Genomic DNA, 15,953 nt, shown 5'->3' with positions numbered 1-15,953 from the left:
ACAAATGGAGCAAACTATAGGCTGGTTTAAAATGTCTTGATACTTTGAGTGGATTTGATGTTAAGTTATTAAATACTAATAGATGAATAAAGCCGTTAAAAGAGAAAAGTCTACAATCATATTAGTGCGATAGAGCAACATCCGTAGACATTGGATTTGAAGAGAAAGCATGAATGAATGTTATGATCCAAATGTTAAAAATTTAACCAAATTAGTATCCGTCTTAGAATTTTGATTCAATGATTAGGGCTTTAATTAACACTAACCCTACCCCATTTATAGTTACTTTGTGTATATTGTCTCTTGCAACAGCAAGGCCTTCATTCATTATCATAACTGTTAGCCTTCCGTATTCAAAATTTACAAACCAGCAGTATTGACTTTGTTTCCCTCTGTCCTATGCTGGTTTTTGTTTTAGTTAACAATAGATATTCACCGAAAATAATACAAGTGTAATAAGTAACCTATGGCACAACAAAATTTAATGCTATAATACAATGAGACCAATTCAAACGCATTTTTAAGTTCTCTTCCCAATAGAATGCAGTTTGGCCAATGCCTTCCTAGCAGCTTCACAGATAAATCAGCGTGCAAAGAGAACAACCGGAGATAAACACAATGAAGGGTATATGTGCATATGGCAACAGGGCCTCATCTCAAATATTCAAAATTGATGAAGCCAGATCAGAAGGACCTCGAAAACCCAGATATCCCAAACACAAAGAAAGCAGTCATCTATATTTTTCACCATTCACTAGCAATTCCATCACCAGGTCATTCCAAGAGTCAATTGGCCCTGGCAAGCACCAATGTAAGCAATCATTCTGAACTTTAGCATTCTTATCTTTCCCAAAAGGATGGAATTTCCTGTAGGGTCCTGGGTGCCCGTCTGGCCGTAGTACCGAAAGGCGGGTTGTATCTAACAGCTTCAAAATCGCCCCATTTTTAGACCCTACTCCAGCGGCCTTCTCAACTTCTTCCAACTCGATGTCACGCATTATAGTATCGACATCTCTAATCTCAATCTCGCCATCCTTGAATGGCACTGTTCGATTGCAGTACCCTCCGCTGAACCACTCTCCATTCTCAAAGTGATCAGGTGTGGTAGTTCTGAAGAAGACAAATGGCTTGTGGTTATGGTACTCATAACGCATTACAAAATTGAGAACTAGCTGAAGTGCCTTGCGGTATGCATAGTCAAATCCTAGCTCTGTTAAGTTCTTTCCAGGGCAGTAATGACAGCCTGCGATGGTGTTGTTCTCATGGTAAATTGCTGTTTTGAGAAACCATTTCCCACCGGCAATCACCACGTAATCAAAGTTCTTGTATTGATCGGTCCATTTTTCGTCAAGTTTGTCAAGGTAAATCTGGATTTCTGATGAAGAAACACCGTTCATGTCCTCGAAGATTGCTGCTTTAACGAGGAAAGGAGTCCATATTACTGAAAGCGTGAAGTTGTGAGCAGCAAAATGCCATCTTTTGGATCTGTATTCCTCGTCGTGGTAGACCTCAACAGCTTGTTCTACCTGGGGAACACAATCACGGACTTGATTAGTTGCATAATATGTAGGACCAATTGTTAAAAATTGATAGAAGGATATGTATCCGAGGCTCTAGAAGACTAGAACCAACAAAACATCAATGGAAACTTCTTCAGACAGCAAAACTAAGCAATCATGTAAGGTACTGGCAGTAGGTCCGAAGTGTATCTTTACCACAGTTCTTTTAAAAGGATGATACAATCATACAAATAAGAGAGACCTATCCCACTTTGCATTTTTTCACAGTCGTGTAAACCCTTTTTATGGATAAACGCTACTTAGATTGTGCACAAAAGATGGTGAAAAAGGATCCACATTAGGAGAAATGAGAACTTAGAGAACACTATCAGTAGTTATGAGTCGTGCTAGAACTTCAATTGTCACCGATAAAGAAAAATGCCTATTTGTTTTTTGTTTTTTTTTTTCATACATGCATTTTTTTATACTCTTAGACATTTAAAAAAAAAATTCACAATATTATTAAAAAATACTTTTTTAATCATTAAGTAAAAAAATTAGTGACCATCCTCGAAACAATTCACTGAGGGGTTTAGCATTATTGCAAATTTGCAATAGTTATATAAGCTGTCTAGTTGGTATACTTGTTTTTTTATTTTCCTTTAAGTTTGTCTGTATAAATGAGATTAAAGTTGAAAGTTGAATAAAATATTATTAGAATATATTTTTTTGATATTATTTTTATTTTAGTATTTGAAAATTTTAAATTATTTGTTTTATTTTATATGAAGATTTAAAAAAATTATAATGATAAAATAAATTGAGTTGGGGGAAAAACTACTATGCTGTCTAAGATAAACCTTTATGTAAATTTTTTATTATTTAATAATTAAGAAAGTGATTTTAAATATATTGATATATTTTTTTATTTTTTAAAATATTTAAATATATTAAAAAATAAAAAAAATTAAATAAAAAAAAAAAACCTGAATCCAGCAGTATAAGCTGGACGGTACATTAACTCAATCTTTTAATTGAAATGATTTGTGATAACAATCCGACCAGTTTACGTTTGAATCTCAATGTCACTTCAACATATTTCAAAGTAATCATTAACAAGATTGATTATCTTTTTAATTTCTCCATAATGAAACCTATCACCAACCAATAAATAATGCCCCCACAACTAATTATTGATTTTCATGAGAAAGCTAGTCCACTGGGTAAACCTGCTTAGCCAAGACAAGACAGCACAACCTCTTCAGGGCAGTAGTCTAACGTAAAAGGGACAGCTGTGCTCCACAAATGAAATGATGGCTGAGGTTGGAATCTTGGATTATGACAGTACCCTTATGGTCTACTAGCAAATAAAACGACTCGAAAAACAAGAAGGATACACATGTCCTAATATTTTTATTTATAATTTTATGTATAATAATTATTTTATTAATTTTTTAAATATTTAGATTTTAAATTTTAAATTTATAATTTTTATATTAATAACCGGCATGTAAAAATTAAATTTTTTATAAATTTTTTGAAATAAATTTAATATTTTTTAAATAAAAAAGGTAGCACTTGCCAGCGTTTTAACGTAGAAAGAGGAAAGTCTCTAGCCAGCACCATGAAAGGTCAGTCCAGCACTTCTGTGCATACCAGACGTAAACTAATCTAGTGTTTGATAAATAATATCACAACAGTACATTGTAATGAGAGGGAGATTATGTTAGAGATGCTAAAGCTTTTTTACTCTTTAACATTGTGAGGACATAGCATACACCACATGTGATTATTACAATGCTTAAGCATTAAGCAATCAATTAGCGAAATCTACATGAATGATCAATGAAAAGTGTACCTGAGAGAGGATACAGAGTAAAGACTGCACATGGTTACGGGAGATGGAATCACCAATAAAGGCCCAAGATTTATCCCTCATAAGGTCTAGAAATCTGTGGGAATTGAACCTTGGTAATTCACAGTCCCTTGGATTCCACCTCCAGTAAAGATAACCTGAATCTGGCCGTCCATTCCTCATACAATTTTGATGATCTTCAATCACATGGCAGCTCTCATTGGTGTAAGCTGGGCCTGATTGCTCAGCTATCCAATCTCCCTTGAATATATCACATTTTACTGAAACTATATTGCGTAAATTAAAATCAATAGAAATTCATGTATGATAGAAGATCATGGTGGGCAACAGTTAGCAGATCCAACAGTATTAAGGAATTAAACTGAAACAAGAAACCACTTTCATATACATTCTTGGAGATAGATTTCAGATATAAATTAGCATGAACTACACAAGTTTCTTGGTGCCCAACAACTGAAGAACCAGTGAGTAGTTGAGCTGAATGATCTGGCTGTACTGCAATGTGAATTGCATCAATTTCACCTCACAGAAAGATGTTAAAAACAGGAAGAAGTACTAAAAAAAATGTGTTCTCTCCCTCTAATGACCTCTTGACTTGAACTTTCCAGTTCAGTAAATTTGATAGATTATAAGAAAACATCAACTCTTTTCGCAGAAAAGTTTGAAATCTAAAACAAAAGGTTCCCATTCCTAAATAGCAAATAAAGATTCATAAGGAGATTCAAGAAAGGCATTTATAAGTTAATCATTCATCTTAACATGAACAAAAACATATATATTAAAAAGATCGAAAACTTCCTTACCATTCTCAGATGTGTAGCTTTCATTTTGAGGGAATGGAGAAGAAACAGGCGCTTGAATGGGAAGAGAAACAACAGGGGACTCTGTTTTTTCCTCTGCAAGAGGGGCTATCTCAATGTTTGAAACAATCCTGATAGAATCAGAGGATAAAAGGCCGAAAGCAAGACCCAATACGAGAAACGAGATGGCAAACTTCACAAAGACATGATTGTGTTTCTGGAGTGATAACAGTTTCGTTTCCTTCGCCATTTTCGTGTCAGAAAGACCAAGAAAATCTTCGAGCAGATACAGAAAGAAGAACGAAAAAAGAAAAACGAAGTGGCATTACTTTTCCCAACAGAAAAATCGGTGTTTTAGCATGAAAAACTCTTTAATTATCAAGGTTAGACTCGAGAGAAGGTTTTATTACAAGGACGTGTAGGTGTGTTGTCTTTTCCCTCCCTAGCAGCTAGCTGTCGCCGAGTGGATATAAAGACAGTTGCTTCGTGTTAGATACGTTAAACCCGTCGGAATCTCAACCTCCAAAGATTTATGAAGCCATTGACGGCCACCGAGACTGTTAAGGCAAAGACAATCGTTATAAAAAGTTTTTGGCACCAACCCATGCATCTGCAGCTGAGCAGAGAATATTTGTCACACAGTCCATATCCAAGTATGTTGTTTGCTCTGATTGTTTTGGTAGCAAGTTGGAAAAGGCAACAAACAGAAACATCATGATCATGATGGATCTGAAGCACATGCATTCTTTGTCGTCTGAACATTTTAGTGCATTGATGGGTAGCTTCTTTTTCAAATATAAATAAGTAGCAGATGCATATTGGATAGCTCAAGCACAGCTGTCTGCAACTTAAATTATATCTGACTGCTTTATAATGTTAACATCGTAGGTGGACCAACTCTCCCACCCCATTAATAATATTAATCATTAAAAATATATATCAATATTTCTAATAAGGGAAAAAGTTTGTATGCTGTCTGAGTTAGAGAATTCACATATGGTGTCTCAAAGTATCGGATTTTTCATAATTTAGAATTTATTATGAAGTTTTGATCAAAATATCTCTACATCCGGATTCCTATTTTAGGAAAAAAGTTTAGGGAATAAACAGTAAGTCGCCATATTTGAGGACTCACTATTCATTCCCTAAATCATTTTTATCAATATTTTATTTTAATATATAAAATAAATAATTTTCCAATCATCTACGCTTTCTCTCATATTCATATTTATTATAGTTTTAAATAATAATTTTAAAAATAATTTAATTAATTACGAAAATATAAAAAAATTAATTTTAAAAATATTATCATATTCACCAAAAAATAATTTAAATTTTTGTTTAAAATATTCACTAGAGTAATAGTTCAAAAAATAAGAAAACATATTGAGTAGTTAAATTTGTAAATAGAAGTGAAAGAAAAAAGTAATAAAAAAATAATAGAAAAATATTATTTAATAGAATAGAGATGGGGATGAAGAATGAGATGTAGGAGGTTTTTGAAAGATGAATAAAATTTAGGGAAAAATTTGAGGAAAGGTAATTTTGAGTTAAATTATAGGGATGGGATGAGGATGCTCTTAGATCGCTCTAGTTAACTGTCGGTCAAATTTTTTTATTTAGTAATTAAAGAAATGATTTTAAATGTATTAATATATTTTTTTATTTTTTAAAAATATTTAAATATATTAAAAAATGTGAAAAGAAAAAAAAATATGTTTGAGCGGTATAGTATCCCGATCCTTCTTGTTGCCCAGATCACTAATACAAGAGGGGTGGTGAATTGAGTTGTATTTAAAAAAATAATAATTATAAATCAAATATACAATATAAAATATAAACAAAATACGAAACAGTAATAAATATAAAGAGTAAGAGTAAGAGAGAAGCAAACTCAGTATATTAACGAGATTCGGCCCCACTGCCTACATCCTCGCCTCAAGCTACCCCTTGAGGATCTCCAAATTCACTATTCAACCTCTTTTAGGTGGAGATAAAAACTTATTATACGTTTGAACAATACCGCTACAAATGAACAGTGTAGAACACCCTCTACACTTACAATCACCTTACACGTGGTGATTCAACTATTTTCTGTGTAGAAAACTTTCTACACGCACAAGGGTTATATACACCATTTTACTGATACAAGTGCTAATAGTGGGTAGATTATCAAAAAACACTCCTTAATGAGTGAAATAAGAACAATACAGTGCAAACTATATCTCTCTCAAAATGAACAAGAATTAAGGCTCAATGCTTAGAGAAGAGAGAATGAAAGTTTTTAATGAATGTTGTATACTCTGTATGTTGTAAATGTGAAGCTATCAAATGATCTATTTCTAGATATATGAGACTTCATATTCAAATTTAAAAGGATTCACATGTCAAAACAACATCATTCACTTTTTTAAAAAATTCAAATAAAAAGTTTTTCTTTTTCAATTGTCAAAGACAACATCATTTATTTTTTCAAAAATTTCAAACCTAATCTTTTACTTTTGGCATATGACAAAAGGAGCACACTTTACTTTTCAAATATTTCAAACCTAATCTTTTTACTTTGTGTATATGACAAAAGGAGTACACTTTACTTTTCACAAACTTCAAATCTAGTCTTTTTACTTTTTGCATATGATAAAAGGAACACACTTTACTTTTCAAAATATTCAAACAAAAATATTTACCTTTTCCATAAGTCAAAAAAAGTATCAATCATTTTTAAAAATATTCAAATAAAACACGCACATGTGAAAGATGACAATCAATCATTTTTAATATTTTTAAAATTTAAACCTTTAATCATATAATGCACATGTGAAAGATGACAATCAATTGTCTTTCAAAATTTTCAAATTTAATTTTTAAAATATTCATGCAATGTAGAAAATGTATTTTAATGCTTTATGATAAATATTAATTTTGAGCCTTAATCCTAATTTCGAATTTTTAAAAGATTTACAACATTACTCTATTATTTTAATGTGAACTTGTTCCCTTCTTATTCATACTTGGTTCCTTAATGTGCTTGACTCCATTGTGTAGATAACTTGAGTTTGAGGCTCTTTTATTCTTTGAATTCATTTGTTATCATCAAAATCTATGTGTAGATATATAATTACACAAAATTTGAAACCTTGAGTTCAACACTTCTAATAATACTTTTCATATTAATTTTTATTTTTTTAATCACATTTAGTGAAGTTTGTGTCATTTAAATTGTTAATAAAAGAAATTAGTTCACAAAGAAATGTTACTATGAATGACTGGATAAGATAAAAAGTAACATTACTCATATATTACATTTAGAGAAATTTTATAAAAATAAATTTATAAATTGATATAATTTGATGTGGTACGTTAAATTGTAAAAATACTTTTATAGTAAATTAGATCTAATGTAATATATAAAGTCTTGTCAGTTTATAAATTTATTTTTATGGAATTTTTTTTGTAGTTATAGTACTTCGCTTACACTTAGGTGGTTAATCAAATTTAAAAAAAAAAAAAAAAAATCTGAACGCCTTGATTAAATAATTTGAATAATGGGAACATTTACATTTAAAATGGTACAAGTGTATGAGGTTTGGTATGGGGTTCATATGAGTCAAAGTAGAAGACCAACCACACCCCCAACAACGTCTAGAGTGGAAATAATTTTAGATGTTAAACATCCTTAATCATTGATTAAGATGCTTAAACTAATATCAGGAATGATAATTAATCTCAACTAGTGTCCGACGTCCATGCAGGTCCAAGAAATTGATTGTTAAAGTAGTGATTGTTGTTTGCTTAATGTACATATTGTACTTACCCAAAATAAATAAATAAAGGATTGATTGGTCCATCAACTATAAAAAGTGGAATTTTTTCTATCTAAATTAGGTCTGGTTTAGTTACACAGATCAAATCATCTCATCTCATATAATTATTATATTTTTTTAAACTCTCACACAAAATATAATTAATAATTTAATTTTTTCAAATTTTAAAATAAAAATTATATTCTAATAATATTTTATTCAATTTTTAATTTTATTTCATCTCATTTCGTCTCATCTGTATAACTAAACGAGACCGAATTTGTAAACAACTTGAATATTACATGAAGAACAATAGCTTGACATGACTTGTCGATTAACAAACATGTAAAGATTTTTAAAAATAGAAACATCGCATTTTTTTGCTTTTTGAGTTAATATGTAAAAGTATTTTAAAGAAATCAAATAATTAAAAAAATTAATATTAATTAGAAAAATTCTAAATGGGAAAAAACGAGTGTCACCCTGCACCCATTCCCGAGTAAGTAGGGAAGAACATCTTATACAAAGGGTGAGAAATGCACATACTTCCTTTCCTTTTCAACACTTGATTTCTTTCACAGCATCCATAACGATTAGATTCACGATTTGTCTTGGTGCTTTTGTAACAACAAAGAAGTACTGGTACGCATGAGGAGATCAGAGCATGCAACTTTGCATTTTTGTTTGTTGCTACAAAAGAATGATATTTCAATTAAATAAATAGGTTTCTAATAAAATTATCAAATATTTGCACTTCTTGCCTAAACCCAAAACATTTCATTGCTTTCTATATATAGGGAGTATTCCTATAAACGGCACTTCAAGTTCTAAATGTTAATGAATCTCACGTGATGTTGAGAATGTTTGTACTGTTTCGCCCGTCGATGATCCAACCGTCTAAGCATTTGATTGGAGTCTGCAGAACTTTATCATCATCATCTCTATTTCTTTTCTCTAATTCCATGGTTTTTTTGACATTTAATATGGTTACTCCTTGTTTAAATTCCTTGGAACAGATCGAGCAGGGGTTCATTGTTTGGCTGGAAAGAAAACGAGAAGATTGACCCACCGTACACGAAACAGCAACGAACTTGCCAGAGGGTAGCATGGAAGTGTGAGCGCTCACCAAACAACATGCAGGCAGGGAGGGTACCTCCTTGGCTTTCCCCCGACATGCACAGCGAGGTTCTATCCTTTTTATTGGGAAAGCAAAAAGCTTTTAAAAGAAGCGTTTTCCGTCTCAATTTTGTAAGAGTTCAATTTCACCGAGTCAATCTCAAAAAGCAGACTCTTTTTGCATCTCTTTCCTTTCTTTTATTTTTGGGCCCACTTGAAAAGGGCCATAGGTGGGCCTCATGAATTAAAGGTGGGCCAAACATTGGCCATAGAACTTTAGGCCCAGTGTCTAAACATTGAACTTTGTGCGTTTGTACCATATAGGCCAATGATTGGTACGCCATATCTCCTTAGAAATTCCAACTTTAAACTAGAGTATGGTTTGAGTAAATTCGGCTGCTCAAACCTGTTTTAGAAAATAAAATCTATTTTCTATTTTGAAATATAAGATAGAATTAATGCTTCTATTTATACATTTTCCGTAACATTGTTTGTCAATAGTTAGATTAACTCTTATTTTGTAAGATAACAAAGTTAATGATTGATAAACAATCTCATATTAAAATAATATGATAGAAATAAGATTAAGGATGTAATATATGATATTTTCCATTATAACGAAAAATCACATTGTATTTGTAGAAATTAATCCTCCTAATTAGGAAAATAGTTTACTTAATTGAAAAACTATTTACGTTTATGCTAATCACTTAAAGCTAAGCCAAGAGATGATAATAGTTAAAAAATAAATGATAGTTGCAATCATGAATGTACGAGTACAACATAATCATTTTAAAAAAAATAAATAAATACAAACTACACATGAAAAAAATGTAATTTTTTTAATATTTTGTGAATAAATGAATTAATCTCTATATTAGAATCGATTTTCTTCGGTGATATTTGTTATAGAACGTCCTCAAGTCTTTCTTTTACTCCTACGCACAATTAATGTAATTTATAGATAATAGTAGTTTTAATTTGTTTTATAAGAAAAAGGCGAGAGGATCAATTTTATATATAACTCTAGAAAAAACATAGGAGAAATTATTTCAAGTTGTTCATCGGATAATGCCATTAACTGGGAAACAGAATTACTAATATGACCTTACCATTGCAAAGTAAAACTTCAACCTCAAGAACAACAAATAACACAATACAATTTACAAAAAGAAATGAAATCAGGTCAAGGAAAACAAACCAAGTGATTTACATATAAAAGTACAAAACTGTGGTGTGCAACAAGACAATCAATCCCTTCATATGAATCAGGCATGACAACCATCACCATGTTTAGCAGTAGATATATGGCTTTCAGACATCAGCGGTGGACCGATCATCCAATAATCTTATTATTCTCGTCCATCAAGGTGAGAAAACTTCGTGCAGAACCTCCAAAAGAATTTGTTAAGATAGTTTTTCTTTTATCCAACTCTGGCACAGGACGGCTTAATATTTCCAACATGTCAGAAGTGGCAATAGAACTTTGAGATTTCTATTGACTACGATCTCTAGGAGCCTTCATACCAAATCCATGCTTTGCCTTCTCAACCCTGTTCAAAATTTCAAGTCAGACGTGCTATGAGTTGTTCTTGGATACTCACCAAAGTGTTCAGATGTCAGATGAATATATATTATACATTTGTAGATTCATGGCAACCGGAAATGCTAGATGTTCTTGTAAAGTGCAAAATAGATTATACCAAGACCTTAGAAAATTCGAGAGGGTAAGGTAAGCCCTAGAACGGAAATAGCAGACATTTTTCTTTTCATGCAATTGAATAATAGGATTGGTATGAATAAATTATATACTCTTAACACATTTGCCAAAAATAGGGTTTAGAAGACATCAAAAATAGAAAGTAGAATTGGTTTTCTTGACATGTTGCTGCCACTCAAGTGGCTGGCGTGGTGCAGTACATTATAAACTGAATGTAGCAGATCTATGATGCGGCAGATGGAATGATGCATATGCTACCGTGAAAAATTGTCTCAAAATAATTTTTTCCCTTTTTTCTTAACAAGTTCAACACACACTCCCCCTTGTGGGTCTCGGACACAAGACCTCCCTCTCATCTCATTCCAAATTTCCTAAATGCTAAAACCAGCTCATTGGCATAGATGTTAAAACTATGTTCTAGAGTATGCATGACCAAAATTTCAACTTTTATTTACATCTTACAAAACTGTTAAATGTTTCCAAGAATATAGAAGATTATATAACCCATCTTTACGGCAGTTGTTTATCTACTCCCCCATCAAATTGAATTATTGAACAAGCCATCTCTACTGCCCTTGGGTCACCAAGAATTGCTATCTCTGATTAAACAGTGATGATTTCCTCATTGTTTTACTATTTATTTGTCTCCAACCTAGATCCTCTAGCTATTGCTTCATATTTGAAGTAAGTGAAAATGCAACATCGATTCTTGAATAATGATAATTCATCTAAGCAGACATGCATTGAAAGAATCGTCATCCTAAACAGATTTTTTTTTTTTTTTGGTAAGTATTATCCTGAGCAGATTACTACAGCAATTTGCATATTTCAAGTAATTAATGGCTGAACATAATTGAGGATGAGAAATATCCACACAAAAAAATGGTACTTACGTTGGGGCAAGTTTGCCAAGGCCATCTAGCTCTTCACCATTGTCTTCATCCAGGACACTCCCAGAAATTTCAATGATGTATGATCTATCTCTAGCAGTTGGAAGCCCTCTATTAGCAAGCAAATCTAAATCTTTTTGGTGAAGCTCTCTCCCATTTACAAAAACACCAGTATTTCCTCCAGCACAATTATCTGGCATGGGATAATTGAACTCTTCAATGAATGGCTGCAAGAGAGATATCATGAGCAATACAACCAGGAACAAAACCAGGCAACAGATGACTGGTGTTCAAATACTGTTTTTATAATCAGTTGGTCTTACAGGAATGATTCCAAGACAAGGTCCACCCATTACACCCCAGAATCCAGCTCGGGAGTCATACCTGGTTTTTAACAAATTGAAAGAAAAAAGGTTTTATTAATAGAACTGGAGTATTAGAGACAAGTACACGATTCTGTTGATAGTGCAGTTGCAACAGAAAATATTTCGATTTCCAGGCAAAAGAATTAAATACAATTTCTATAAGCCAGATGGATTTCTATGATTTCAAATATCCAAATGAGGAAACAGTTAGCTGAATCCAAAGCCCACAATGAAATTCATTTTCGGCATAAGCATTACCATTATTGGTCTTTACTGTTATTCTTGATCACACAACTTTGTTACTGTTTCCCTTAGCATAGGCTCCGTAATATTTCTCACCATACAGTACTACAACAAAATTATAGTGTTCATTTGAAGCATGCATGTCTGAAGGATTGACACAACACAGGCTTTTGAATGTATACTTACCAATATTTTCCAGGTTGAATAGGTCCAGCACGCTTTTCAGCCTTCCTAAGAACGCGTTCTGGTATGAGATGCCCATTTACAGATACATTACTTCTGCTACGTTCATCTGTTTGGTTAGATCTGGAAAAATCCCTAAAGCTCTTCTTGATAATATTTGCAAAAAATGATTCACTCCCTTTGTTTCTTGGCCGATCATCTTCTCTGTTTGCATCTCCACAATCTTGAGAGACACCTGTGTTGGTATAATCATTGAATGATACATCCATCTCAGTTGCATGTGATGCCTCTTTCAAAGAATTCTGGCGTGAGGTAGCCTTGCTAGGTTTCACTTTCTCTTGGTCTGAACGACTACTTCTGTTTCCTTTCGCAAACCGGTTCACTACATTGTTATTAGAAGAATTGTCAAAATGTTCTTGAAGAGGTGAACCTGGAGGTGGCGGAGATAGAATGACTCTGGTTGGTTGCTGAGTGGAGTTGTCTTTTGAAGCAATTAAGACTTCTGGACCACTTTCATCCTCAGAGGGGCTTGGGGATGAAGAATGAAAGCTTCCCATCTCTCCAGCCTTGTTTGAGTTCGAACCCATGCCCATAGACAATGAAACAGGTTCTACATCTATAGACTGAAAGTTGTAATCAGATTCATCATAATCATCAGAAGAGAAATTTGCTTTGTTCCTATTCATGTGGCCATGGAAATGTGAAGAACAGCCTTTAACCAGTTCACTAGAACTGCCATCGTAGTCTATGGGAATATCCTTTGTCTGCGCATGAACCGAAAGGACTAGTTTCTTGTCGATTACAGCAACATTGATTACCGCAGAACAGGCCCCACACCGCATTTTTTGTTGTTTCTTCAAAGTAACAGGCACTTTCTTGGGCAATTGCAGTACCTTAAAGCAATTATAACATGTTAGGAAGGGTGCACCACCTGCCATTGGACGGCAATGGCGGGCACCACTAGCTACCACAACCCTACGAGGATGGCAGCAAACAAAACCACCCATCTCCGAATTAAGGTCGCTTGGCCATCTTGTGTGGTGTTGTGGATCGCTATTGCTTGACGGAGGAGGAATCGTAGAATTGTGACCAAGTTGACCAAATGCCCCAGGTTTCTCGTGTTGGTACATAACAGGATGGTTTGGGACATTGGGAAATCTTTTATTGCAGAAAGAAGGGGCTGGGGCTGGTGCTGAAACTCGCTGAAGTGTGTCATAGCAATGTAAACAAGAGCAAGAAGGCTGGTGAAACATTGAGTTAGTTTGGTATGGCTCAAATGATTCTGGATTGTGATCAACATATTGTCCAGAGAAGTATGGATGCAATGGTGGGTGTGGGTATTGACTAGGTAAGTGGTGTGAAGCTCTCCTCAGCCCTTGAGATCCAAAAGGATCTCCCAATACAGGATTATGATTAGGATTGTGCATTGACGGGTAGAAGCCATGCATAGCCACTTCATGCCTGTTTGTACAAGGAAAGGGATCAGGCCAACAATTGGAATAAGGTTGTCCTGCCACATGCTTATCATGCCCAGTGAACTGCATTGAAGCCCTATTCAATGCTGAAGGACCATTTCGAAACCAATTATCACAGCCACCATAAGGATCTGGATGAACCGTCCTACCATCAAGAGGAACCTTCTCTTTTGGTTTCTCAACCACGCTACAAGACCGACTAAGTTGATCCTTTAGCTCATCCAGCTTCCTCAAAAGTTCAGCTCGATCTTGTTCAAGATACATAACCCTATTAACCCGATCGGGGTCATTATCATTCCTCGACAGTTCCCCATAGCTGTAAGGAGAGTCCACATTGTAATTTGATGGGCCCTCGTCAGGATGGTTTGAAGTTGACAACCTCACACTCTCAACATTACTTTTATGGTTTATTTGCAACCCGTCCATCTCATCGCTCTCCCCAAACTTCCAATCAGACATCCATCCTGACCTTTGGAACCCACTCGTAGATTTTATTTCTGAATTACGTTCCTCTTTATCCCTTCCCATTGTATCATCCTTTTCTGAATCCCTTTGACCACATCTCAAAGAGTCACCATTTGGCTTAACATCTGTATCAGAAGCATCACTCAAATTAACCGCTTCTTTATCCAAGGAAATGTCTGATTTTGTAGAAAGTCCGCCTACCCTTTCTTCATCTGACTTATCTGACAAAGCAGCATCTACTTCGCAATTCTTTTTTTTGGCTGCAGAGTAAATATATAAGTATATTACATTAACGTTTGGATAAATAAACAGATTTTGGGGCGGAAAGAAAAACGGGTCATGCTCTATCTGGTTGCAGATCAAACAAAGGAAATGGTAACTGAAATCTTAAACCAAAAGCTTACAGATTTATTTTGGCATCAAGAAAATTTAAAACCAAACCCTATTGTGCTAATAGTTGTGCTGATGGAATTTCTTGCCCATGGGTTATTTTAGTTACGGAGAAATGGTAGATACAAAAAATATTATGAAGTTTAGGACTTTTAAGGAAATTGAAACGCGCATAGTTCCCAATGTCACTCTCTATTTCTCCCTCCCTCTCCCTCTCTCTGTACTCATTTTCTCATAAAGCAATAATAAACAGTTGCAGAATACCATTCAATAGGTGGAAAAGTACCTCGAAGAACAGCACCACAACCACCGCACTGATAAACAGAGTAATCAGCGAGCTCCGGGAGGAGATTTTCGCACTTTGGGCAACGAACCAGACGTACTTTAGCCGAGTCCGCCATTGTTGACAACCAAAAGAAAATTCGAACGAATCCAAAAACCTAACAAAAAAGAGGGAATATAAAATATTAAAATGGAGTAAAACTGTTTATAGTCAACGAATGGTTGCTGGAGACAACAAAACAAGAGACAACACCTAAGGGTAAATTTTTTCTACAGGTAAAAAAGAAAAAACCTTGAGTGGTTAACCCACAGTTTTCTCAGGAATCAAATAGAGGGAAGAGGAAGACTGAGAACTGTTGTGCTCTGAGAAAACTGAGATTGTTCTCTGTTCATGATTTCGGATTAAAGCGCAAGAGTTGCAGTTGCAGAGAGAGAGAGAGAGAGAGAGAGAGAGCCAGCGAGTTCTCAGGCTTCGTCAATGTTGTATGGAAATGGAAATAGATATTGACTGGGGAAAGACAAGTTCTTGGCAAAAAGGCGACGACGTTTGATTAAGGAAACCATTAAAAGTTAAAACGACTCCGTTTCTAATGAAAACCTTGGCCACATCAACTTCCTTTTGAGAATCGCCCTTATAGCGTCTGGCCTGCAAAGAAAAAGAAGAAACTAATGGAACCCTTTATGCTTTTATACGAATTTATTAATATTTATTTTATAATAAAAATAATTTTATAATCTAACGCATCATATCATACATAACATGTCTTTAAATTTATTTTTATAAAATTTTTTTTATATTTCTCTTCTCATAATAAATATTATAAAATTCACTTCATATATTCCACT

At 33.9% G+C, this 15,953-nt stretch overlaps 2 protein-coding genes across 4 annotated transcripts; both read right to left on the bottom strand.

Moving 5' to 3' along the window:
• Nucleotides 1–296: 296 nt before the first annotated feature.
• LOC122299626 (protein trichome birefringence-like 25) lies at nt 297–4,940 on the bottom strand. Of its 2 annotated transcripts, none has more exons than XM_043110026.1 (3): nt 4,179–4,940; nt 3,358–3,635; nt 297–1,526 (listed from the first exon to the last, which is right to left on the bottom strand). In XM_043110026.1, exons 1-3 carry the CDS (start codon nt 4,423–4,425, stop codon nt 732–734), a joined length of 1,320 nt encoding a protein of 439 aa, XP_042965960.1. In that variant the 5' UTR covers nt 4,426–4,940; the 3' UTR covers nt 297–731. The 2 variants fall into 2 exon arrangements, with proteins under 2 accessions (XP_042965960.1, XP_042965952.1); XM_043110018.1 differs by having other exon boundaries at nt 3,358–3,641; nt 4,179–4,938.
• Nucleotides 4,941–10,188: 5,248 nt separating this feature from the next.
• On the bottom strand, nt 10,189–15,642 carry LOC122299610 (protein ENHANCED DISEASE RESISTANCE 4-like). 2 transcript variants are annotated; one of them, XM_043110006.1, is made up of 6 exons: nt 15,418–15,642; nt 15,112–15,265; nt 12,499–14,695; nt 12,028–12,088; nt 11,708–11,931; nt 10,189–10,647 (listed from the first exon to the last, which is right to left on the bottom strand). In XM_043110006.1, the coding sequence occupies exons 2-6, from the start codon at nt 15,224–15,226 to the stop codon at nt 10,590–10,592; spliced, it is 2,655 nt and encodes an 884-aa protein (XP_042965940.1). In that variant the 5' UTR covers nt 15,227–15,265; nt 15,418–15,642; the 3' UTR covers nt 10,189–10,589. The 2 variants fall into 2 exon arrangements, with proteins under 2 accessions (XP_042965940.1, XP_042965932.1); XM_043109998.1 differs by having other exon boundaries at nt 15,400–15,641.
• Between the last annotated feature and the right edge of the window lie 311 nt (nt 15,643–15,953).

The sequence above is a fragment of the Carya illinoinensis genome, chromosome 2 (genome assembly GCF_018687715.1).
Source record: "Carya illinoinensis cultivar Pawnee chromosome 2, C.illinoinensisPawnee_v1, whole genome shotgun sequence".
In the NCBI taxonomy this organism is placed as follows: domain Eukaryota; kingdom Viridiplantae; phylum Streptophyta; class Magnoliopsida; order Fagales; family Juglandaceae; genus Carya; species Carya illinoinensis.
This window is presented reverse-complemented; position numbering and strand designations above follow the sequence as displayed.

Coding starts and splice junctions, on each gene's coding strand:
- LOC122299610 (XM_043110006.1), bottom strand. CDS start 15,226: ATGGCGGACTCGGCTAAAGTACGTCTGGTTCGTTGCCCAAAGTGCGAA. Junction 14,696..15,111: donor TTGTGGTGCTGTTCTTCGAG/GTACTTTTCCAC, acceptor TTTACTCTGCAG/CCAAAAAAAAGAATTGCGAA. Junction 11,932..12,027: donor CTTGTCTTGGAATCATTCCT/GTAAGACCAACT, acceptor TCTCTCTTGCAG/CCATTCATTGAAGAGTTCAA.
- LOC122299626 (XM_043110018.1), bottom strand. CDS start 4,425: ATGGCGAAGGAAACGAAACTGTTATCACTCCAGAAACACAATCATGTC. Junction 3,642..4,178: donor AAGCTACACATCTGAGAATG/GTAAGGAAGTTT, acceptor TACGCAATATAG/TTTCAGTAAAATGTGATATA. Junction 1,527..3,357: donor TACTCTGTATCCTCTCTCAG/GTACACTTTTCA, acceptor TGTGTTCCCCAG/GTAGAACAAGCTGTTGAGGT.